Consider the following 24317-nt stretch of genomic DNA (forward strand, 5'->3'; position numbering starts at 1 on the left):
CACTCAGTTGAGGATGAACAGTGATGCCTACTTAAGCTCCCATACAACAATCCAGTGGCTTTCCTAGGATCCTTCTAGTGTCCTGCTACCCACATTTTGTTGGGAACTCTGCTTTAAAAATGGCCCTGAAACAAAGAGCTCAAGCGCTATCTAGTGCTCCTCAATTCAACAAGGCTCTGATATGCCTTGTTCAGAAAATACAAGCTTGTCAGATGAACTTCATGTATAAGGCACTGCTTACAGTGCCACTGGCTGTACTACAGTATTAACAAAATAATACATATTAAATTGGGCAAATGGAAATACATAGAACAAGACTATGTATTGATCAGTTGATGAAAATATAACCAGAGGCTCGAAGGACTGACCCTTGTTTTTCCTCTAGGGGCTATGATTCAGTACTCAATAGTATTCAAACTTTATAGAATGAAACTATCACAGCTGTCATTACATGTAACAAAAGGAAAAACATGAAATCCAGAGCATTTTACCAAACAGGAGATCATTTTCTCCAAGCTCAGAAACAATAGCTTAAGTTTCCTGAATAAGATAAGGACTGCTGATGGTGTCAGTTCAGAGACTTACAGGCTAGAAACACTACAGTGACACAATGCGTAAAAAGTGCGTATTACATCACCACAGACAAAGATCAAGTGGTTGTTCTATTGTGCGTGTATCCCCTAAGGTGCCCCCAAGATGATTCAATGATACAACATTCATTTATACAAACCAATAATAACAATTCAATTACATTACAATTTTTAAATTTAATCGTACAGAAATGTGTACATAATTTATACTGACATTGCCTGCTCCAATGCAGCTGACATACGCAACCAAAAAATGCTGAGATCAGCAATGTGAAAGATCAGTCAGTAGCTGAGAACAACCACCCCAGAGACAGAGGTACAAAGCTGGTGGAGTTAAGGACAAAGATGCGTGGGAACATGGAAGGAAAGCTGAGTTCTACAGCTGCTTGGTCCAGTGTGTCATGATGTTCACATGGGTTCTCTCTCTAGGCTTCAATTTCTTCAACAAGTATTATTACTTAACCAGTTACAACATTCTCAAGATGGTGCTAGCCAGGAGCCCTTTCTGCTCTAGAAATGGGAATATTTCTGATTCAGAAAACAAGACACAACAGCTAGTAGTTAAAACCACTTTTTGATGTTGCCCAGAACCTGGGGGCTGAAGCAACAGAGGTAGATAAACAATAGAGAATACCACTTCCCAAACTAGGAAGGTTTATGAGATCTCATATCCCAGACTGTATTGTATACATTTACAATGATTATAGTATACACGTTTACACCCATATACACACTGAACTTTAATTGTCCAGTGACAAAAAGAGAAAAAGTACAGTGCCAGCAATCTGTGTGCTACTCCATCAATGAGGGTATTCAGTCCCAAGGACAATCCCAGTTCCCCAGTGTCTTAAAGTATGAGTGGCTCAGTGTGAGGTTGACATCACACTGGTATCATTCAATGCCCCAAACAACCTCTTCATCTGATACCCAAGGGAAAGTAAGCCTAAGTTTCACCCTTAAAGTAAGTAAGAACTGGCTGCATCTGACTTCCTTAAAGAGCAATTTTGGGCAATACTCCCATTTTCACAATATACACTAACCATAGAATCAACCATGCAGAAATGGAAAGACAACTATACTCATTCTCATCCAAAGGTTTACATCTTATCATCAAAAGGTAGTATGAACTGAAATTTGTTTACCATATACTTTTAAAATACTTAATATTGACTAACGTGTTCTAATAACAATTGCATCATTTAACATATATAGCAACCAAGCAAAAAAGACCAGATAAAACACTGAGCCCATTAAAAATGTTAAATGCAATAATGTAACAAAGTTGTTGTCATACATACCCCAATCCACAGTCTATCATGTAGCCCAGGTTAGTCTCAAATTTGCTATGTAGGCAAAGATGACCTCAAACTTCTGATTCTCCTGCCTCCACATCCTGAGTGCTGGGATTACAGACCTTCAAACCACACCTGGTTTTATGTTATACTGGGAATGGAAACCAGGGCCTTGTGCATGCTAGGTAAGCACTCTACCAAATGAGCTATACTCCCTCAGTTCCATTAATAAGAGTTTTTGAGTATGACAATTTGGGTTCAAATTCTAGGTATTTTATTCCACTTTTCAGAGCCTTATTAAAATGCAGGCAGTGCACACACAATACTTGAAGATTAGTCAAATATTCTAGATGTACATAGTACTCAACATTCCCTCTCATTCCTAGGAAGCAAGACTGCAAGTTCAAACACCTACTCTATGTGCAAAGCAGAACACCTTTAAACTCTGTTTCATGATTAGACGTTTGAGAAGGGTAGGATTCAGTCTTTCTTTTTAAAGTGTTCAAAATGTAGTCCTTGAGATACTTCTAAATATTTATTGTTCAATTTATGAAATGCCACTATCTTAAAGACTCAGAGTGTATGTACACACGAGTGCAGAGACAAAGGCTCTAAGTAATGCCATAGAGAAACCTAGCTAAACTTGTTCAGACTAGCATTTCCCAAGTCTGTCTACTGGAATTTTTCTGTATAATTAGCATAAACACCCACAGAACTAACATTCTTCTGAACATACTTTTAGAAATATTGATTTTGACAGGTTCATGTGTAACAATAGAATAAAATATTATAGAACAGGCCCAAGAAACTACACTATTTAGAGCCAGCTCTTTTTTTTTCATGTGTATGTGTTTGTGCCCGAGTGTATGTATGTTCAGCACTTAAGTGTGGGCAGGTGCTAGAACCCAATCCAGAGCCTCTGGAAAAGCAGCAAATGCTCTTAAGCACTGAGCCATCTCACCATCCCCATATTTAGTTATTTTGAGATGAGGTCTTGCCCTGTTGCACTGGCTGACTTTGACCTCAAAATCCTCCAGCCTTAGCCCCCTGAGAAGATGGGATTACAAAGGCATACCACTTTAACTGCTAAAAACTATCTTCCAAAAGAGATTCTTAAATCACTGTTTTGCAGCCAACCTTGAATCTGCATATATTATATTATCGAACTCTAATTAGGTCAGATTTCAGAGTAAGTTAGGCACAAAGATTCCAACAAGTGGCTCACAGTGGTCGAATGGAAGACAGAGAAAAAGGTGGGGGAAAGACTTCACACTTTGTTATAAACTGATCTGTATGAGGTATCTTATTCTCCAAATCAGCTTCCCAAGAATGGTGCATATCTCATGTCACACCACCACCTCTGCTGTCATTATTCCTGGTATCCTAGGACAATGGAAAGCAAGAGCCAGAATAGAGCTGGGGCTCTATACCTACAAATACTTTTTTTCAGCCGGGCAGGGTCGCCAGGGTGGCGCATGCCTTTGATCCCAGCACTCAAGAGGCAGAGGCAGGCTGATATAGTTCAAGGCCAGCCTGGTCTACATAGAGAGTTCCAGACCAGCTGGGGCTACAGGGAGATCCTGTCTCAAAAAGACCAAAAAATTTTAATTAAAAAAAAAACCAAACCCTTTCTTTCCTGAAAAGCAAGAAGGCAATTATTTTGTTATAAGAAAAAAGTCAGTTATCAGCATTTGGGCAATCCTGATTATTCCCACATATCTCTAACAATTAAAAACTTGAAAAAAAGGGCTGGAGAGATGGCTCAGCGGTTAAGAGCACTGACTGCTCCTGCAGAGGCCCCAGGTTCAATTCCCAGCACCCACATGGCAGCTACGAACCCTCCTTAACTCTAGTTCCAGGGGAATCCAAAACCCTCTTCTGGGCTCTGTGGCATTGCATGACACCGGTGCACTTACACACATGCAGACAATACACTCATACACATAAAATATTTAAAAAAAAAAAACTGGAAAAAACATCCAACTAAATATCTTTAGAACCTTTGCTAAGTATTAAAAGTATTCTAATTCTTTGGGGGAAAAAAACAATAGGTAGCTGCAAGGCTTGGGGCACATACTTGTAATCCCAGCACTGCAGGCAGGATTACTAGGTGTTTTAGACTAGCCTGGCTACATACTGAGTTCCACACCAGCCTGGGGTACAAAGTGACTGTTTCAAAAAATTTAAGCAGCTGTATGTATACTAAAAAGTGTATACAGACATTATCTCCCACACCTGAGAAACAGGTAATTCTAAATAAACCAAAATAGAGCTTACAACAGGCTGCTCAGTTTACGGGACAATGGGTTTTTCTGTGTCTTTTTTCCTGTAATATCTCAACTACTCTACACACATCTGTAGTTCATGCTTGCGTTTAAACTGAAATACACAAAAGAAAGAAGGCTGCTAAAATGCAAAGTCATGAGCCTGTGGAAAACGTTACTCTCAAGGCAGATGCTTCAAGATCGTGTAGTTTTCTAAGGAAAGCGAATGGAATCTAGAAATGTTCTATCGCTCGGCCTATCAGTGCAGAAGACCACAAAGCCTCATGGAGTAAAATAATATGCAATTCGGCCACTTTACGGGGGGGGGGGGGGGTGAGAAGGGGGATGGGGCGAAAAGCAATTTTTGCTGCCCAAGGTAGCAAAGCTACCTTGGAAACTCATCTTGATACTCCAGTCTTTCCATTTGGAGGGAAACCACCTCAAAGACCACTAAATCGAGACCACTACCTCTCAGGCCCAACCAAACACAAGGTGTATGGTCACCCAGGCGAGGGCACACCTGCCAGGAGGTGGCCGCTCCCGTCATCCCACCTCGCCCCAGCTGACCTGCCCCGCCTCAGCCTTTGCCGAGTCCACCTACACTTCTGCCTACTCCTCTCCATCTCTTCAAAGGAAAGGACATGGGAGGGAGAAGATGGTGGCGCGAGGAAAAGCACCCCCGCCAAGGGCCGCAGCCTCTCTCGTCCCCATTCCACGGAGGAGACGCAAAGCCACAACGACTTTCCTAAGCCTTGGGTCTCCAACGCAGTCTGCACCGCTTAGATGGCTTTTACAGATGTTTTAAAACACAAGTAACTTCCCCTCTCCCTTCCGCCCTCACCTTCACGAAAGCAATCGGGGTTGTGGTACCTTCGATATCTAACAGGATCACAGTGACTTCGGCGGGCACCGAGAGCACGACCATTTCCCCGCCGGATGCTACCACGGAATCGGCCTTGCTGGAAGGAAGGGCAGCGCCGCCTGCGCTCCAGGACTGTCTCGGGCTCCCGAGGGCCCAGCAACAACCAGAGACCCAGCGACCACCAGCTGCCCACCGCGCGCACTAGCAATCAGCTCCGCGGAATCGCGTGGAGCCGCCCAATGCTCTGCACCCGGAGCGCTGGCAAGCAGCAGGCCCAGACCACGTGGGCAGGGAGAGGGGCGGAGCTCCAGGCCCCGGGGAGCGGACCAGGCCGGGCGCACTCGCCCATTGGCCACAGGCGCGCCGCGAAGGCGCTCCATCCAAATGGGCCTCGCGTGGGCGGGAACAAAGAAGCGAACGCGGGAGCCCGGAGCGCGCGCCCTCCGCAGACTGGGGCAGCCAGCTGGAACGGCCCGGGCCACGTGCAGACCGGAGCCCCGCGGGAGGCGCGCCGGGGATGTGAGTGCCCTTTGCCCTCTACTGCACCTGACCCCTTTCCCGCCCACCACGCGCGCTCCGACCATCTCCAGTCTTTGCGCAGGCCCCGCCCTCCTCCGCGGCCTCTGCCTGCTTCGGAGGCCCAGCCGGGCCCGGGCTACGGCCCTTCGGCCTCCCGGGCCCCGACGCGGCAGCAGAAGAGCCGCCCCCGGCAGACGCAGGGGCCAACGCGCGCCCGCTTCCTGTTTAGCTGGTTCCAGCCGGCGCGAGGACAAAACACGCGTGCGCGCGGCGGACGAGCGCTGCAGCTCCCGTCAGCAGCACCGGGCGCAGTCCGCCCCCTTCCCGGAGCAACGGGCCGCGGCGCTCGGCGGTAGTGGCTGCAGCACCTCCGCACTGGGGAACTGAGGGCTACAAGGCGGGGGTGACGGCTCTCCGGTTGGAGTGGGCCGGACCGGACGCCAGACACAAAAGGCTTGCCAGGCAAGAGGGACCGTGGCCCTGCGACGGCGCCGCCCCGGATTCTCGGCCTTTCGGGTTTCCTCCTTTGTGCCCCGCAGCCCGGCCCCCCGCGCGACCTCGCTCCTCACCCGGAGCGCCGCGATGGAGGTTCCGCCCCGGCTCTCCCAGGTGCCGCCGCCATTGTTCCCCTCCGCTCCGGCTACTTTAGCCTCACGCAGCCTCTCCCATTGGCGGCCGCGGGCACCCCGGCAGCTCGCCCCGCTCCTCCCTTCGCTCGCTGCCAGCTCCGCCCGGCAGGGGGCGCGCCGAACCCCGCGTCACGTCACCGCCCAGCAGCCCTCCCGATTGGCGGGCGGGGCAGCTATAAAGGGAGGGCGCAGGCGGCGGCCGGATCTCTTCCGCCGCCATTTTAAATCCAGTTCCATACAACGTTCCGCCGCCGCCGGAACCCGTACTACGCGCCAGCATCCCCCTGCCGACAGCGCCGCCACCATGGAGGACGTGAACGAGTACAGCAATATAGAGGAATTCGCAGAGGGCTCCAAGATCAACGCGAGCAAGAACCAGCAGGATGACGGGTACCGCACGCTCTGCACCTCCCCTCCCCCAGAGCCCCGCGCGCGCCCTTCGTCCCCCAGGAGCGCGCGCTGCCCCCAGTCCTGTCCCGAGTCGATTCTCCGCGTGCCCGCTGGACCCCACTAGCTTGAAGGGAAGTGGAAAGTAAGACGGGGCGACTGGAGAGGCCGGCGGACGCTGGGGGAAGGGAGGAGGGTTGGCGGACGCGGGCGGCAGCGTCGGTGTCCCGAGTGCGCAGGCGCCCCGTGTGGCCAAGGGGGAAGGGCCGCCCTGGCTGTGCTGCAGGAGGCAGCTGCCGCCGCCTCTTCATTGTGTCTGTCGCTGCTTGGGCGGCGATCGGGGGCTGTTGGGGAAACTAGGGTAGGTTTAGGCACCAGTAGATGACTGGGTGCTCGGTGCTCGCCATGCATTGCCGAGGTGGTGGTAACTTTGGAGCTGAAGATGAAAGTGCGCTCAAGTTGGCGATGGGGTGGGGGCGTGTCTGTGTAGAAGTAGTGCTTTGCGACCCAATGGGATCGGATCGGCAAGACTGTACCGACTGAAGTTTAAGCGTTTTGTATGTAGTGTCAACGCAACCGGTCTTCCGGTTTGACAGCGATCTGGACATTTTTTTGGTTTGTTGATGTGTTTGTAATCAGAACATAAAATGCTTGCTCCAGTAAATTTCCCTGTGCCTATTTCACTCTTTAATTCCAGGCTTGAAGTAAACATTAGGCGGGTCCCCCTAAGTTTCTTTTTATTTTTTGTGTTTTTTTGATAACTTATTTCTAGTAAAATGTTTATTGGAGGCTTGAGCTGGGACACAAGCAAGAAAGATCTGACTGAGTATTTGTCTCGATTTGGGGAAGTTGTAGACTGCACAATTAAAACAGATCCGGTCACTGGAAGATCAAGAGGATTTGGATTTGTGCTTTTCAAAGATGCTGCTAGTGTTGATAAGGTAGGGTGTGTTCTGCATTGTGCAAACTTTTGTGTTACTTCAAAATTGTGTGTTTTCTTTTTAAGTTCCTGTCAAATTGTCTTCTAGGTTTTGGAACTGAAAGAACACAAATTGGATGGCAAATTGATAGACCCTAAAAGGGCCAAAGCCTTAAAAGGAAAAGAACCCCCTAAAAAGGTTTTTGTGGGTGGATTGAGCCCAGATACTTCAGAAGAACAAATTAAAGAATATTTTGGAGCCTTTGGAGAGGTGGGCTGTTTGTTTACACGTGTCTTTGAAGTATTTATAAAATACTCTCTCTTGGTCCTGTTTGTATAGAGCTGCTCATTAATATTTCAGGGTATAAGATTGAATCAAGTGCCTTCTAGTTGTTGGAACTTAATTGCTGCTTTATATGCTATATAGTGGAAACCACTACTTAAGCCAAAACTTAAAGTGGTCATTGTTTAAATATATGATAACAGTAGGGTATGAAATCCTGTTAAAGGATGCAACAAACTTACTAGAAAGTAGTGGTGTCATTTCTGTAGTCAGAACATGTTACATTGATGCCATCAAGTGTCTTCTAGTTGTTGGATCTTAACTGCTGCTTTATATGCTATAGTGGAAACCACTACTTAAGCCAAAACTTAAAGTGGTCATTGTTTAAATTTATGATATCACTAGGGTGTGAAATCCTGTTAAAGGATGCAACAAACTTACAAGAAAGTAGTGATGTCATTTCTGAAGTCAGAACATGTTACATTGATGCCTGAAAGGGCCTGTAGCATTCTAAATCCTTTGACTCTTTGCCATTAATGAGTACTTTCTGAATGGACATCTTGATTTCAGATCGAAAACATTGAACTTCCCATGGATACAAAAACAAATGAAAGAAGAGGGTTCTGTTTTATCACATACACAGATGAAGAGCCAGTAAAGAAGTTGTTGGAAAGCAGATACCATCAAATAGGTTCTGGGAAGGTAAATCGGTTTATTGCATTAAAAAATTGGAAGAAATATTTTTAGTGAAACTCCCTGTTGGGGGGAGGGTGGCTTAGTGTTAGAGCATAGGTGTAAACGTTCTTGGTTTTTTTTTGTTTGCTTATAGTGTGAAATCAAAGTTGCACAACCCAAAGAGGTGTATAGGCAGCAGCAGCAGCAGCAGAAAGGAGGAAGAGGTGCTACAGCTGGTGGAAGAGGCAGTGCTAGGGGTCGCGGAAGAGGTGAGACCTTGGGAAATCCCTGTTTAAACTGAAACAGTAAATTGCTGGGTAAAACGGCCCGTAAGAAAGCTCGACTAGACTGAAACCTTAGGGCTTCATGGAACAATGCTAGCTTAGTGGGGAGGATTTTGGAACTGCAGTATAGGGGGCAAAGGCAAGAATACATCATTTTATGTTAGGGTCGTGGAGTCAGAAGTTGTTTGCTAACAATCATTGTGCATTGTTTCAGGTCAGGGCCAAAACTGGAACCAAGGATTTAATAACTATTATGATCAAGGATATGGAAATTATAATAGTGCCTATGGTGGTGATCAAAACTATAGTGGCTATGGCGGATATGATTATACTGGGTATAACTATGGGAACTATGGATATGGACAGGGATATGCAGACTACAGCGGTAAGAATATTTAACTTAATTTTATAAACCAGTGGTATTAGAATTCAATTTTGAAGTACATTCCTAGTCTGAAGTTGTTTGTGTGTATGAGATTCCTATTAAGGTGTTTGGCGTTAAGTTTTGTGGTATGTTATAGTCATGGGATAGTAACTGATAATTATAAGGATATTTAACAATTTGTAACTACTCGTTATTAAGATGACTTAATATTTTAATGTTTTGTTTGGGAAGGAAAGGTTTTATGGGAAACTTTCTTAGTAAAATTTGTATCCTTTCAAAATAGGTCAACAGAGTACTTACGGCAAAGCATCTAGAGGGGGTGGCAATCACCAAAATAATTACCAGCCATACTAAAGGAGGACATTGGAAGAAAGCAGGTGTGTGTACCAGTGCAAGAAAGAATGGAAATGTCTAATTTAAAGATCAATAGACAAATGAAAAATAAGTGAAAAATATGATGTAGTCCTTTACTAAATTGTTAATTTTTAATTGCTTTATGAGCCTGTTTTGCCTAAAGTGTCTATAGATCTTTAACTTTAAAGTCTTACCTCACCTTTTTTAGTATTACAGAAAAACTTAAAAGTTTTTCTGTTTGCTTTGTGTACCAGGAGGTGTAGAGGAATAATTAAACTTTTTTAGAACTATTAACAGGTAAAGTACTGAAATGGGTACAACTTAAGGAAAACAAGAATGTTGTCTTCTAACTCTGACATTATACCTTGTTTGTACCCGCCAGCGGGAACTTCATTGCAGGCCGTGTGTCACCCTGACCACGTCTATCTCTGGGGGTCGCACGTTGCGGGCAGAGCGCAAGGCATACACCAGAAAACGCTGTCCTGTGGTATGGTCTCTTCCAACTTCATGTACCAGCGTAAAGATTAAAGTGGAAAACTTCAGACTTTGGCTTCTTTTTTAATCTTTTTGGAAATTAAGTGTCTAAACTTTAACTTAAATGGTTTTTTACAGGAGTTAAAGTACATAAATGCCTTTTTACAGCTTAATCATTTTGGTCTTCTGTTTAGTGTTGTATTTCAATTGTGGACCTCATTTTAAGTGTTCATTCTTTAAGATTTAATGCTTGCTTTTTCTTTTTATAGCTAATAGTGAAATCTACCAACCAAAACAAGAACTTTTAAATCTGGGATATAAGTTAAAGATCATATGCACACAGCAGTTCCTTGTAATGTGATAAGCCTATCAGAAATCCTTTGTGATGGCATTTTACCTTGGTTTACTAGAGATGCTTCTAGTAGGCCTTCATCTGCTCAGCCTATAACTATGGGAAGATTGCATTCCCATGTTGTATTCTAAAATGAATGAATTTGAATATCACTTGAGAACTCCGGTGAGTTTTTCAATTACCCAAAGTGCATTTTGCTAATGAATATGCATGTGATCTTTAATTAGTGAAGAAAAGAATAAAGTGAGGACTTAAAACAATTCATGAAAGTGGACCTTTTGAAAGCCTGTGAGAATTGCACAGATCTAATTATTACTTTGTTTTTGTTTTTAGGAGATATAAAGAAACCATCTTACAGGACGACATTGAAGATTGCTTGATCTTCTGTTGATCTAAGATGATTATTTTGTAAAAGACTTTCTAGTGTACATGACACAATTGTGTCCAATTGTATATAGCCGCCAATTAGTTTCTTTGTCTTTACTTTGTCCTTTGCTGTCTGTGTTATGACTCAGTGTGGATTTATGTTTATACAATTTTTATTTGTATGATTTCATGTTAAACCTCAAATAAATGCTTCCTTATGTGATTTTCTGCGTCAGGTACTACATAGTTCTATAAAAATGTAATTTTAAAGAAGCAATAATTAAGGCACAGTTTATTTTGTATGGGGTATTGGTCCACAGAGAGAAACTGGTCCGTGTCACCTTGTTCCCCTTTTTTTAATGGGTATATTCTGTGCTCTTAAGTCTAAGGCTTCATTTTTCTGTTAAAGTGAGGTTTCTACCACATCTTTTAAATGATGTTCTTTTTCCCTCTGGATATCTGGAGACTGAAACTAAGTCATAGTATTGTGATTGGTGGAAGCTTTCTAGCACACAATGCTTTTGGATTGTAGTTTTAAAAAAAGCACTTAGTAGATTGAGATTGTGCCTCATTGGCACGTGGCACGGTTATTTTGCCTTAAATATGTGAGGCCCCAGGTTCCATCCCCAACAGCACCAATTTAAGAAAAACATGTTAACACAAAGCTTATTCGTAGCTACCTTTGCTTTGTTCCTATCTGACAAACCATGTGTAATTCACAGATTATTTTGACTTTGAAAGAATCAGTTGTCTGCTAGAAAAAGCTTTAGCTAATCAACACCATGGCTGTTTTTTTTTTTTTAAGTAAATACATGCAAGGAAAGAATACTGTTTTACTGGTTAAGAGCTATGGTTGAAGAGGATTAAACATAGTTGCAGCAAGGATTTCATCAGTATGGGATTATCCATGAAGGTTTGGGTGTAAAATTAAATTTGGGGTACTGGCAGAATAAGTTTAGGTGTGTTCTGTTGGTATGTTAGCGATCAGCAGATTGAGCAAAGTATTTTCTTGGGCATTCTTAGGAAGCTGTATTAAATTTGTTGTGTGGGTTTTTAGGAAAAGTTACACTTTAAATGCAATTAGTGCATGAACTGAGTAGTTTGTAAGCATTTCCATTTTCAGATGTAGGAAGGGAGCAGTGGAAAAGACTATGTTTTAGGTTAATGTTGATTTAAGTATGATGAGTCACATAGTGTTTTCTTACTGGTGCACTGAAAACACATTCTGTTAGGGATTTAAAGTGCTTCCTGGGTAGCACCAGTTTTGTGGTTTCCATGGTTCCACCAAGGCTTACAGGATTGGCATATATGTTCATATTTAGAGTAGTTGGTTTGTAAGGCCAGTGTTTTTTATACTGATTACCTGTCTTTTTTTTTTTTTCTTTTTTTAATGCCTATGACTTTGTTCCAATGATATTTGTACTTGCCAGGCTATCAAAGTTAAAATCCTTGGTCTTGTTTCATGGCCAAGTACCAATGTTGGGTATGAAGAATTGTTTCAACGTGGAGCCATAGAGAATAGAAGGGGAGAACGTTCAAGTTAGTAGGTACAGTTCTCTAGAAGAGTAAATACTGTAAGTTCAAGCTTACAATTAGGTGACAAGTTGGCATTGAGATTGTCCTTTTCCCTGATCAAAATGAATAAAGTCTTTTTAAAATAAAAACTCTTTAAGTCTTGATATGTATGACTTGAAGAAAATACCTAAAGATCCCTGAGATGGTTTGCTAAGAATTAAAGGGAGAGAGTGTACTTGGTCTTCCAGGGGCTTTGAACTTGAGATTTGTCGATAGCATCCATCAACCCAAAGAACTTGCCAAGGTTGAGTACTCTGGGACCCAGGTATCAGGTTTCATCTTTAATCAGTTCAGAACTAACCTGAGTAATTTGAATGTTGGAAGTGGGGTGGGAGTAGAAATGGAATTCTGCAGAGCCTGTAATGCGAAGTGAACCTGAATATTCTGAAATACGCTTCTCGTTTATTTGAACAAAGTTCTCTGTGGAGAAAATTAGTTTCATAAACATAAACATCCTAGTTTACTTAGAAGATGTGGACTTTGGGGCCATTGTTGGAAAAAGCCTTTGTTAAGCAAAGCCTTCTTACTACTTTTGAGAGGTGGGAAGGTTCATAATGGGGGCAGGCAGTCTGCTAATTAGAAAATAAAAACTCAAAGCATTTCAAGTCATTACCAAGACTATTTAGTTGTTAACCAATGGTAATTATTTCACCAGTTTAAGTAGGGCAAGGGAGGTGTCTCATCTGCTTGCCACATAAAGCACAAGGACTTGAGTATGGATCCCTACACTATGTTAAAAAGCAGGGCTCATCAGTGTATTCCAGGAACCCCAGCCTTGGCAGGGTGGAAGCAGGAGGATCCCTGAAGGTCACTGGCCAGACATCATAGCCTAATCAAAGCTTTAGGTACCAGGAGAGATCTTGTCTCAAGAAATAAAGATAGAAGGGCTGAAGAGATGGCTCAACCAATAAAGGTGCTTTCTGTGGAAGCCTGAAGACCCAAATTCAATCCCTAGAGCCCACATAAAGGTAGAATTACCTCCACAAAGTGTCACCTATTTTAAGAATGCACCATGACTTTGTACAAAAGGTAGGGGCTGGAGAGATGGCTCACTGGTTAAGACCTCTGGCTGCCCTTGCAGAAGATTGGGTTTGGTTCCCAACATCCACAACTATAACTCCAGCTCCAGAGGATCTGATACCCTCTTCTGGCCTCCATGGGCATTTGTACACGGGTGATATACATTACAGGCAAAACAAAAATTTTTCTTTAGATGAGGGTATGCATATTTATAATTTTTTCAAAGTATGTATTTGCATGGCTTTGGAAATAAAGACCCCCTAAATCATGGCTTTAATGTACATCTCTTTCCAGTAGTATTTTTTTTTTAAGACAGGATTTCCCTGTAGCCCCACCTGGCCTGCAACTTGCTATGTAGACTAGGCTGGCCTCAAACTCAAAGAGATCCGCCTGCCCCCTAGTGGTGGGATTAAAGGTGTGCGCCACCATCCCAGTTCCAGTGGGGTTTTTTGCTTTGTTTTGTTTTGTCTTTGAGACAGGGTCTCCTTGTAGCCCCAGCTGTCCTGGAACTCACTATGTAGACCAGGCTGGCCTCGAACTCACAAAGATCCACCTGCCTCTACCTCTCAAGTGCTGGGATTAAAGGCGTGTGCCACCACAGCTGGCTTCCAGTGGTTATTCTTAATGTTTGAACACACACAAAGGTCTTTGAGCCCATCAAAAGTACTATTTTGTCCTAGTTCTTGTTTAAAGTTTTTATTTTGCTAATTAAAATGTATTTGGTATTAGCCTCATGTTTCAGAGCACCAACATACAGATACTAGCAAAAAAGGGTTTTGTTTTCCCTCTGATCCAAGATATCAGAAATTCAGATGTTTCATTCCACTTCAAATTCTCTGCTAGAGTTGGGTTTTTTGGGTTTTTTTTTTCGTGTTCTGGAACCCAAGAAAGGATAACTTCATGACAGATTTTCCAACCACATACAACATCCATGGTATTAGGCTACAATTTAAATTTTGCATTTTGGAAGGAGTCTGGATGTGTGTGTGTGTGTGTGTGTGTGTGTGTGTGTGTGTGTGTGTGTAAGCAAGTCAGAGGCTACTGAGGATCCAAACTTGTGTCCTCATGTTTCAGGGCTAGCACTGAAGGAGATTCTCTCTCTGTTCGAAATAAGTAGGGAAACCAGAAAATATGCAGATACTGCCATTTCTGTTTTCTCTCCTTTTTAAATTTATATATATGAATGTTTTGCCTGCATGCATGTAAGTGCACCACTTGCATGCAGTGCTGGAGAGGCCAGAAGAGGGTGTCAGATCAGATCCTCTGGAACTGGAGTTACAAACAGTTGTTAGCTGCCATTTAGGTGCTGGGAACAGAACCCAGGTCCTCTATAAGCCATGGACCATCTCTCCTACCCCTCCTGTTTTCTTGCCAGTTCTAAGAAAGAAGCAAGCTTGTCTTGATTAGGAACAATAGGCTGGGCTGGGGATATATCTCAATTGGTAGTGTTTGCCTAACATGCAGGAAGCCCTGAGTTCAGTTCAAAGCATCTCATAAACTGAGTGTGCTGGTGCTACATACCTGTAATCCCAGCACTCCAGAGGTTGATGCAGGAGAATCTGAAGTTCAAGGTCATCCTCAACTATATAATGAGTCTGAGGCCAGTCTAGGACACATGAGAGACCCTACTTCAAAGGCCTGACAGGCATGGTAGAATAATACATCATTAATCCCAGCCCTCAGGAGGCAGAAGCAGGTAGACATCTGAGTTCAAGGCCAGCCTGGTCTATGTAGGGAGTTCTCAAGGTCAGCTGAAGCCACGTAGCGAGATGAAACTCCATCTCAAAAAAAAAGACAACTGTCTATTTATTACCAGGAGTTTTCCTTTCCTCAAAATGTCAAAAATCCTCAGAATTCACTCCTAAAAGTTATACCATATGTATTCACAAGTATTAGCCTTCTCCAGTATATACAATAAGAGTATATACTCTGGTGTACATTAAATATCTACATAATATTAGAGGGTTGGTATTTTTGGGTTTTGGGTTTTTTTTTGTTTTTGTTTTTGTTTTGTTTTTTTTTTGAGACAGGGTCTTACTATGTAGCCCCAGCTGACCTGGAATTTGCTATGTAGACCAGCCTGGCCTTGAACTCTCAGTGATCCTCCCACCTCTGCCTCAGTGCTGGGATGAAATGTGCACCACCACACCTAGCAATACTTAATTTTTTAAAGAGAATATGCTTGTTTCTGCTAGCAGCCCCGGTCTGGGTAATTCATTTTGATGACAAGCAGGTTTTTTCTTTTGTTTTCGTTTTTTGTTTTTAATCTTGAAAGTATTAGAGAACTAAACAATATAGATATTAAGACTCATCTGACAGAAACCTAGGAGCCAGGCACAGTGGTGCACACCTGTAATCCAGCTATCAGGAGGCTGACACAGTATTGTTCAGGCCAGTATGGGAAACTTAGGGAGATGTCTCAAAAGTGAAAAACTCATATCTTGATATTTCCTCTGCTGAACAAGTTCATAACTTTTGAATCCAGCCTCACTCATATTCTCAGGATATGGGCAGAAGGCAGCCAGCTTCGTCAGAATGAAGTAAAAATGGCCTCTAGTCTAATACCCAGTAGAATCCTTGTTCACTACTGAAACCTCTTGAGCCCAGCCTCCACTGCATCTCTTGACATCCTATTCTTCCAAAGTCCCACTGTAATAGCCCATTCTGCTCTGTTTACAACATTCTAGGGCTTTTCTAGCCCAAAGTTCCAAATGCCTTGACAGTACTGTAAACAAATTCCAAACTCCATGTTCAAATTTATCTCAGCTGAAATAAAATGACAAAGAAGGAAGGGTTTATCTTGGCTCTTGGATTAAGGATGCAGTCCACCATAGCAGGGAAGTCACAGCAGCAGGAGGCAGGGCAACTGGTCACATTGTACCGACAGGCCGGAAGCAGAGGTGAATGCTGGTGCTCAGCCTGCTTTTCTCTCTTCAGCCAGGACCATGGGTGGTACCACCTACCTTCTGGGTTCGGTCTTTCCTCTTACATTAAACCTTTCTTGAAACACCATCATAGGACACACACAGAAGTATGTTGCCATGGTGATCTTAAATCCAGTTAAGTTGACAAGATTAACCATCACATGAACAGCCCATAAGAGGTACTGCTATAGTTAGATTGGGTGTGTTCTCTGAAAGAATTCATGTCCTCACTGTGCAGTGTTGGAAGGCTGTGGAACCATTAAGAGGCAGAATTTAATGCAATATAATTAGGTCAGTGGGAATGCTTTCTGAAGAGGGCTTAATATGGTTCTCATGAGACCTCAGTCTTGATTAAAGGATCAAGACTGGCCCCTTCCACTCTGTACCTTCAATATCTTACTATGTAGCCTTCTGCCAACAGTCCTGTCATTGAGGTACCATCCAACATGGGGCCTTCAGTAGAAGTGAGTAGAAGCCAGTACCATGCTCTTGTGCCTGCAGAACTGGAGTTAAATAAACCTCTTTCCTTTACAAATTATCCAGCCTCCTGTATTTTGTTATAACACCACCAAAAAAAGGGAACAAATAAAAAATTTAAAGTCATTACAAATGAGAATTGGCACAATAAATCCAGGGGTACCAGCCCTACATGCTTATTATGTTGAAATGAAATAGGCTTGAAAATAATTTCGGGGGCTGGGGAGATGCCTCAGTGGTTACACCACTAGCTGCTCTTGCAAAAGAACCAGGTTCGATTCCCAGCACCCACATGTCAGCTCACTATCCATAACTTCAGTTCCAGGGGATCTGATGCCCTCCTCTGGCATAACATGGGTGAACTGACGTACATGCAGGTAATACATTCATACACATAAAATACATGTTAAAAAATAAAATAATTTCAAATAAAGTATGTTTGAAAATATCTTTAAACTACAAAGGCAAGGCAGCAGATATTGGGGGGGTAGAACAGAAAATATAAATAATGCAGTAAGTGAAATTAAAAACAAAGATAACCCAACATGCTGGCATGTGCCCAAAGTCCCAGATATTTGGGAGCTAAGGTAGAGTGATCAATTAAGCAAGTTTAAGACTCTCAAAAAACAAAAACTCAAAAGACAGATCTAACAATAGATTAGCAGCTGCAGAGTTGGTATACTGCAAAGTGAGAAGAAAGCAAACAGTGTAAAACCCCAAGGATATGGTGGTGGGTCAGGATAATGTACAACTGTAATCATTCCAAATTGAGTTTTAAGAAGGAAAGAGAAATTGAAAGTCAATATTGGAAGAGATGATGGCTGAAAATTTTCCAGAAGTGATGAAACATAGTCTTGATTCAATATACCCAACAAATTGCAAGTAAGAAAAATAAAGATGGATATACATGAAAGTATATTCATGGGGAAACATACCAAAAAAAAAACCCACCTAAGACAAAAAATTCTTTAAAAGCAGTAGGGTATTTAATCTTAATTGTCAAATATGATTGGATTCAGAGATATTTAGATTAGCAAAGCACACTGATAAGAGAATCTGTGATAGTGTTGCTAGAGAGGATTAGGTTATGACAGCTCTAACCTAAAAGATGGTTTAATCCATGGAGAAATTCAAATTTGAATAGAATGTTGGGAAGTGATGGACCTGTGAAAGTTGAAGTCAGTTGGAATCTGCTAGGTCACTGAGGACATGCCTTTGAAAGATAAACTTTCACCTCAGTCAGTCCTTTCCTAACTCCCTGCTTCCTTAGCCACCCTACGGTGAGCAGCTTTGTTCTTTAATGCCCTCCCACCATGACATGCCGCCTCACCACAGCCCAGAAACAGCTGAGCCAGTTGATCGTGAGGTGAAACTCTTGAAACTGCCAGAATAAATCTGTCTTCTTTAAAATAATTTCTCTTGTATTTGTCACAGCAATGAGTAGTCTGTCTTATGCAACCAGTAAGCAGGAAATTTAAGAAATAGAGACACATGGTAAACTACCATGATGATGCAACCATCCACATATAGAACATGGAAAATATACAGTAAAAATGCCCCATTTCTTCAACAAGTAAATACATGAAACAAAGTGGGGAATGGGGGTGACAATGTGATTTATGGTAAGCATTTTTGTAGAAAGCAAGAATCTAACATGCAAATCATTTTCGTTTCAATTTTTTTTTTTTATTTTGGGGCTGGAGAGATGGCTCAGGGGTTAAGAACACTGACTGTTCTTGCAGAGGACCCAGGTTCAAGTCCCAGCACCCACATGGCAGCTGACAGCCATCTGTAACTCCATTTCCAGGAGATCTGACCTGTCTTCTGACCTCCATGGCATTGCACAACACAGGTGCACTTGTACACATGCAGACAATATACTCATACACAGCTGCCCTCACTATTCTTTCTTTTTAGTGTGTGTGTGTGTGTGTGTGTGTGTGTGTGTGTGTGTGTGTGTGTGTGTATGTGTGTACTTGAAGGGGATGTGGCACATACCTGCCATGGCATGCATGTGCTGGTCAGAGGACAAGTTTTTGGAGTTAGTTTTCTCTTTCCACCATTGCTAGGTTCTGAGGATTGAACTCGTCACCAGGATTGTATTGCAAGCTCCTTTACCTACTGAGCCGACTCATCAGCCCTCACTATTATGACACTGTGTGGATTTTATGGAAAATGGAAAGTACCTTCTCATATTTGGAGAATTTTTATCTTGGAAGCTTAGTGAGAAACAGTGTATTGTGCAGTACAGAAATGTAAGAATCACTTTTCCCAATGATGTGTGAAGTTAGCTCTATCAGTCAGAATTCTCTTGTGGTAGACCTTGAGCCAGAGAATAGTGAGTCAAAGACACAGGGATTTTGTGGACTCACTGCTAGGACAGGTGTCAGTCATGGTGGCAACTATTTTTCAGAAGTTGCTGAGGCTTTATCAGCAGCACCCATCAACTAGCATTGATGCTGCCAATGTTCAAAACAATATTATCTGTGTAGCAAGAACAGCAGCGGCAGCAGTAGAGACTGCTGTCTATGTAGAGCTGGTTTGGTGGTATAATTTTGGAAAAAAGTTTCTGGATGAGAGTGCCAATGTGGTTTCCCAACCCATTTGGAAAGTCTGAGACACCAAAATAGTGCCTCTCTCTCTCTCCCTCCCTCCCTCCCTCTCTGTCCCCCTATCTCCTTCTCTCCCTCCTTCTCTCCCTCTCCCTTTTAAATGAGTTTACTATAATGGAAATATAAGAGGCCAGGCTAGAATGAGATTAGACTGTCAGAAGCTCCTTCTGTGCTAAGTTGGCTCAGCCCTCCTGGACCTCTCAGGTAGCATCCTTGCAGCTGTGAAAAGTGGCTATGCAATAGCCCACAGTGCCCAGAGCACAGCATCCAGCAGCAAGTAGGTAGGTTGTGGTCATAAGACCTCTTGCAAGATGAGGGCACCCAGGCTCAGAATACAGGTGAACAGGGTTGCACAGATGAGTTCAGACCACTAACTCCCAAACCATTTATCTCAGGCTGCCCTCCAACTCAGAATGTAGTTAAGGTTGATCTTGAACTCCTGATCCTTCTGCCTTCACCTCCTGAGTGCTGGGGTTACAGATGTGTGCCATCACAGCCAGTTATGCAGTGCTGGAGGTTGAACCCAGGGCTTCTTGCCTACTAGGCAAGCACTCTGCCATTCAAGCCATATCCACAGCCCTGTGACAGTCACTTTGGGAGCATTCTCAATACCTCCACAGACCCAGCTACTCAGACCAATCTTATGAAATTCATTTTTAGCTCAAATAAGTAAAAGGGAATGAAGAATGGAAATTTAATAAAAATATTAATCAGAATCATTTCCAGGGGCTAGAGAGATGGTTCAGCAGTTAAGAGTCGTAGTGCTCTTGCAGAGGACCCAAGTTTGGTTCCCAGCACCCACACTAGGCGATTCACAACTTCCTGTAACTCCAGCTCCAGAATCTGATGCCCTCTTCTGGGCTCCACAGGCACCTGCACACATGTGCATATACCACACACACGCACACACACTCACACATGTGATTCATGAATGCAAAGACAAGTGGCAAAAATGCGCAAGGCAACGTTTTCAGAACTCTGGAAAGTAATACCTTAAAACTACCTGAAAAGTTTTTTTTTCAAAAATTGATTTTGGGGTTGGAGAGATGGCTCAGCAGTTAAGAGCACTGACTGCTCTTGCAGAGGACCCGGGTTTGGTTCCCAGCACCCACATGGCAGCTAACAACCATCGGTAACTCTGGTTCCAGGAGATCTGATACCCTCTTCTGACTTCTGAGGGCTTTGCACAACATGGGGCACTTACACACATGCAAGCAATATACTCATACACATAAAATAAAAATAATAAGTACTTTTTAAAAAATCTGTTTCATTTCAGCAAGAACAGTGAACTTTGTGACATTTTTAACTTGTTCTGGTCTCCCTCCCCAAGTTCCATAGAAACTTTGAGACTCGACCGGCATTTGCTGCAATATATGCAAACCAGATACTTAGGAACCATTGGGGCAAAACATGTATAAATTTCTTCAAAATCCCATCCCTACAGAATTGCAACTCTTTAACCTAACTAGCTCAGTGACCACAGCTCTACCTCCTTTGTCTTCGTTTCACCTGACTCACAGTTTGCTCTTGACAGAAACACACACCCTTAGGTCATTTCTCAAAAACACTCAGTGGCAATGTTTTAACAAGGTAGAAGTATAAGTGAAGGCTAATTATAGGCTGTCAAAAATGGAGAATAAATTCTCTACAAAGGGCTTTAAAGAGCTTCAATGGAGTCCTGGGAATCCAGAAGACTGCATTCCTAGGAAGAACTAGACACATGACCAGAAGAAAGCTGAGAAAGCACTCCTCTTTCTGCTGGCTTAATGTGGGGTATTCACATGCTGTGTGGCAATTTCCTCTGAGTTGAAACATTCTCTCCTGGAGGGAGGCTTATGAGATCAGGAAGCAAACAAACTTCTGTCTCTGAAAGCTAAAGCTTAGAAGATTCACAAGGCCCCTCCCCAAGGAATAGAAGCAGTAAACAATTGCTGGGAGAGGAGACTCAGCCCAGCCAGCTGCCTGGAGGAGATTCTCCAACCGGTTGCTGTTTGTAAGTCATACATAGAGCTCCAGGGTTGCAGCTTTTGTGAGTGGTCACCTGTGCTGAGGTAGGCTTTTTGGTGATGCAGCTGCCTTTGGGTCATCCTGGCTCCTGTAAGTAATCTCTCACCCATACTGAGTAACCCCAATAAACTCATTAGTTCACCAAGTTGGACTTGTGAGTAATCATTACTGTGATCTGTTGTTGGATTCCTGTCTAGAGTGAACAGACATTTGTGCCATGTCTCTCCAGGAAAAGTATCATATAACACAAGCAGAAAGAAAAAGCTCAGATAGAGTTGCAAATAGTCTGCTGGACTACCAAAGGCAATGTTATGGTTTAAATATGAACCAGCCCCCAAAAGCTCATATGTTGCATGCTTGGTCCCCAGTTGGTGGCACTATTTGGGAAGGTGCTAGGAACTTTAGGAGCTGGGGTCTAGGAAGTAGGTCACTAGAGACTTGTCTTGCTGGGGGTATATCCTGTCCCAGGCCCCTCTCTGTGACTCCATGGTAGGATGAGATCAGCCATTCTGCTCTACCATGCCCTCCCTCACCCTAATATAGTAACCTCATAAGCTAAAATACATTCTTCCTCCCTTAGTAGTTGTGATGGTTACTCTTCATTATCAATGTGACTGGATTTAGAGTCACCTAGGAGACATACCTCTGTATGTGCTTATGAGGATGTTTCCAGAGAGGCTTACTTGAGAAGAGACAACCCACCCTGAACATAGGTGGTACCATCCCATGGGCTGGGGTTCCAGACTGAATAAACAAAGAAAGGAGAAATCAAGCTGAGTACCAGCATTCATCTCTCTCTGCTTCCTGACTGTCTGAATGAGAAATGTCTCTTATAGGCTCCAAGTATTGGTGGCCCTGCTTGGGGAGGGTCATAGATTCTTCAGGTGTGGCCATGCTAGAGAAATCATGCCACTAAGGGTGGGATTTGAGAGTTCATAGCCCCGTTCCATTTCCAGTTTTGCTCTTTGCTTCCTGTGCCTGCTTAAAGATGTGAGCTCTCAGCTTTCTGCTCCGGCTACCTCCTGCCATACCTCCCCCATGATGGACTCATCCCCTCTGGAACCTTTAACCAAATAAACCCTTCTTTCTGTAAGTTTACAATGTGACCAGCTACTTCACACTTGTGCCATCCTGATTCCTTTGTCAAGAATGTAGACTCAAACTGTGAGCCAAAATAAACCCTTCCCCCTCCTTTAAGTTGCTTTTGTCAGGTATTTTGTCAAAGCAACAAAGAAAAAGTAACTATAACCAGTACTTGGAGTGGGGCCACTGCTGTGATAAAACTGACCACATGGCTCACAGTGTGTGGGGTGGGTTTGAAGTGAGAGGCGGTTGTCTAAGGATTGCCAAAATCATTCCCTGGATCCAACAAAAGCTTGGACTTTCAGAAAAGACAGAAGCAGGAAAAAAGTGAAAATGAGCATAAGCTACTGGGAACATGATTACTACGAGAGAGAGAGAGAGAGAGAGAGAGAGAGAGAGAGAGCTGGGGCTCTGCCCGTAGGCTGGACTTTTTATGGGGTCCTGGGGCCCTCCCTTTTCCTTCCTGGATCCCTCTCTTCCTTCATTGGTCCTGGCTGGGAAATCCCTTCAGCAGAATCTTCTTAACCCTAACCAGTCTTCTTCTAACCTGGCCAATAGCAGCTGCAACCGTTTCATTGTTGTTTTTGTTTTGTTTTATTTTGTTTTTTGTTTCCAAATCAGCCGAATTTATTTAGCTTTTCAGCGACTGCACTCTCTGAGCCAATTTAGAGAACGCAGCTCTTACTCAGAGGAAAGTAAAGCTTTTAAAAGTAAAGTCCATATCCTGACTGATTGGTACAAGATTTACTCAAAGACATGTTTGTTCCTGTAGGTGGGCAAACAAGCAGTTATAAAAGCCAGATAAGCCTTAACTGGAGCCGCCCAGGATTATATGAGTTTTTTTCTCAGCTCTTCCTGGAACTGCTGGCCTCAGGCCAGGGTAGGATCTGGGATGGCTCTCCAAGATGGCAGTCTTATACAAAATGGAGGAGCTCAGGCTATCACATTCCCCACTGGCTCTGGGACATGAACTAAATCACTGACTTGTTCTGATTTATCTGCTCATATTGGGTCCTCGGAACCATAATTTTGATGGCATTTAGGCACTTCTTGATATATCCAGTTAGACAATTTAGGAGGCATGGGTCCACCATAAAGGCTAGGAGGAGTATTACCAGATGCCCAGCAGCAGCAGTTATTAGAGTGGTGAGCCATGGGGACCAGGAAAATAAAGCCTGGTACCAACTGGAGGATACCTGTTTCTTTCTTTCTTTCTTTCTTTCTTTCTTTCTTTCTTTCTTTCTTTCTTTCTTTCTTCCTTTTTCTTTTTCTTTTTCTTCCTTCCTTCCTTTTTTTTTTTTGTTTTGCTTTGTTTTTTATTTAACCATGGCTAGGGTTTTCCTAAGTACATCTGAATTATTGGCATAAAAACAGCAAGCTTCACCTAAGGCCATGTATGAGCTGCCTTCCTTTAGGACCAGTAGATCCAGACCCTTCTGTTCTGTAGCACCATTTCAGCTAGGGAGTCAGCCTGTCTCTCCAACTGCCCAATGGAGCTAGGGTGGTGGCACCCAAGGCAGCAGAACCTGCAATGCCTGTTCCCACAAGGAGGGAGACAAGGATGGTGGTGGGACTTTTCTTGGTCCTTGAGAAACCTGGGCTAAGGTGGAAGTGTTCCCACCCTTCCTCTCTTCTATAGAGATAAACCTGGGGGAGAACATGGCTAGTATGCACATGTCTCCATGAGGCATATGGAGAGGTCTCCAGTTGGAAGTCTGAGGATCTCAAGCAAGGTCCCTTACCCTGTAGGTCCCCCAAAGTCAACCTAGCCTTTCCCATTTACAAGGAGGATCAGACTGCCATGAGGTTGTAGTAGGGGTAAATGATAAATTGGCACCTATCCCCACATAGTAAGGGGGCCTGGGGTCCAAGCATAGAATGCTCATACACACACACACACACACACACACACACACACACACGTGTGTGCACGCGCACATGTGTGCGCGCATCTGAAGAGGCAACCTTAAAATTTTTTGGA

General features: G+C 43.4%; 3 protein-coding genes across 8 annotated transcripts in view; 2 read left to right on the top strand and 1 right to left on the bottom strand.

The window, feature by feature from the left end:
* The window catches only part of Enoph1 (enolase-phosphatase 1), a 32708-nt gene extending 26482 nt beyond the window's left edge, over positions 1–6226 (bottom strand). Inside the window, exon 1 of one of the 3 annotated variants that reach the window (XM_008846874.3) lies at positions 6097–6226. Coding sequence is in view for 1 of the 3 variants with exons in the window: in XM_008846873.3 (XP_008845095.1) it covers positions 4988–5071 (84 nt within the window). In the remaining 2 variants the exon portion in view is untranslated. Of the gene's footprint in view, positions 1–4987; positions 5264–6096 lie in introns of those variants that run through there. The other 2 variants (XM_008846873.3, XM_029570318.1) reach the window with 2 other exon arrangements.
* Positions 5076–5951, top strand: LOC115072643. Its single transcript, XM_029570319.1, has 2 exons — positions 5076–5527; positions 5757–5951. Exons 1-2 carry the CDS (start codon positions 5083–5085, stop codon positions 5912–5914), a joined length of 603 nt encoding a protein of 200 aa, XP_029426179.1. The 5' UTR covers positions 5076–5082; the 3' UTR covers positions 5915–5951.
* Positions 5926–11446, top strand: Hnrnpdl (heterogeneous nuclear ribonucleoprotein D like). Of its 4 annotated transcripts, none has more exons than XR_607737.3 (9): positions 5926–6546; positions 7316–7484; positions 7572–7733; positions 8316–8447; positions 8575–8689; positions 8919–9089; positions 9373–9466; positions 9826–9930; positions 10603–11446. XR_607737.3 is itself a non-coding variant. In XM_008846871.3 (8 exons), the coding sequence occupies exons 1-7, from the start codon at positions 6110–6112 to the stop codon at positions 9441–9443; spliced, it is 1257 nt and encodes a 418-aa protein (XP_008845093.1). In that variant the 5' UTR covers positions 5926–6109; the 3' UTR covers positions 9444–9466; positions 10603–11446. The 4 variants fall into 4 exon arrangements, 2 of the variants coding, with proteins under 2 accessions (XP_008845093.1, XP_029426177.1); XR_003851680.1 differs by having other exon boundaries at positions 9826–10434; positions 10603–10902; XM_008846871.3 differs by lacking the exon at positions 9826–9930.
* Positions 11447–24317: the final 12871 nt, after the last annotated feature.

The sequence above is a fragment of the Nannospalax galili genome, unplaced genomic scaffold (assembly GCF_000622305.1).
Source record: "Nannospalax galili isolate Female #2095 unplaced genomic scaffold, S.galili_v1.0 scaffold763, whole genome shotgun sequence".
Taxonomy (NCBI): domain Eukaryota; kingdom Metazoa; phylum Chordata; class Mammalia; order Rodentia; family Spalacidae; genus Nannospalax; species Nannospalax galili.